At 67.4% G+C, this 1,156-nt stretch overlaps 1 protein-coding gene across 1 annotated transcript in view; it reads right to left on the bottom strand.

The window, feature by feature from the left end:
* LOC104288142 (bone morphogenetic protein 1-like) overlaps positions 1–1,156 on the bottom strand; it is a gene marked incomplete at both ends in the record, with an annotated part of 8,380 nt that overhangs the window by 4,414 nt on the left and 2,810 nt on the right. Inside the window, 3 exons of the mRNA XM_009886901.1 lie at positions 79–203; positions 578–683; positions 786–964. Coding sequence (XP_009885203.1) covers positions 79–203; positions 578–683; positions 786–964 — 410 coding nt within the window. The remainder of the gene's footprint in view (positions 1–78; positions 204–577; positions 684–785; positions 965–1,156) is intronic.

The raw sequence follows: 1,156 nt of genomic DNA on the forward strand, positions 1-1,156 counted from the left end.
GGTTGGCCTCTCCAGCCCCCCGGCAGCGACACACTGCCCCGGCCCAGGGTCCGGCAGAGCCGTCCCGGTGGCACTCACCCGGGCAGCGGTAGAGCTTGCGGGCCTGGGCGATGTCCCCTTTGCTCAGACGCGTCCGCTGGCCGATGGCGGGTCGGACCCCGTTCACGTCGTACTTGGGCAGGATGGTGTCGAGGAAGATGCCCCTGGGGCGAGAGCAGGGAGAGGCTGAGCTGGAAAGCACGGGGGCTGCGGCTGCTCCCCGCTGCCAGGGGAAGGATGCTAAAAACAGCCTGGCTAATTAAAGCCTGCGGGTCGGTGAGTCAGCGGGGATGTGTCCCCGACAGAGGTGACCGCGGGGACAGCACAGGACATCACTGCTCTGCCCAGCGATGCTGTGGGGCTTCATCCTGCCCCGGCGTGCTGTGGCACGGCTCCGATGGAGCGGGCAGCAGTGCACCAAGTGCATTAACCCGGTGCCACTGTCCTTCAGGGCTGGGGACCCCGTGTCCCCGTCCCCGGCACTGCGGGGAGGACGGGGACACGGGGACGCGTGGGGCGAGTCACCCCGGCCCCGTACCTGGAGAAGGTGTTCCTGGCGTAGTGCATGATGCTGTCGAAATCGTACGTCTCGCCCAGCGACTCCACCTCCTCCGGCTCCATCTTCAAGAAGTTGTACTCCTGCCCTGCGGAGGCAGGCGGGATGGGGACGCCGTCAGGGGGGGCTACGGCAGCACCCCACGGCAGGGAGGAAGAGGAGGAAGAGGAAGAAGGAGGCTTCTCCCTACCTGGCTGGATGTTCTCCCGGATGATGGAGACGTGGTCATCCCGGTCAGGGCGCGTGTGCTCGTGCCAAAACCCGATGACGTGACCCAGCTCGTGCACCACGATGCCGAATTTGTCGCAGTTTTTGCCGATGGAGATGGCCTGCGGTCCCCCTCCTCGGCGGCCCACGTAGGAACAGCACCTGGGGGGGGGAGGGAGATGGGTGGCACCGGCTGAGCCCCGGCTGTCCGGAGTGGGGGACGCCCCTGCGGTGTGGCCATCCCGGTGCTTCCCTGGGTAAAGACGTGAGTGGGGCCGGGAGCATCACCGCTGCTCGGCGTGGAGCATCTGGGAAGCATCCCTGCTGCCTCGGCTGGCTGGCAGCTTGCGCCCG

Source organism: Charadrius vociferus, unplaced genomic scaffold, assembly GCF_000708025.1.
Source record: "Charadrius vociferus isolate BGI_N301 unplaced genomic scaffold, ASM70802v2 scaffold3476, whole genome shotgun sequence".
Classification (NCBI taxonomy): domain Eukaryota; kingdom Metazoa; phylum Chordata; class Aves; order Charadriiformes; family Charadriidae; genus Charadrius; species Charadrius vociferus.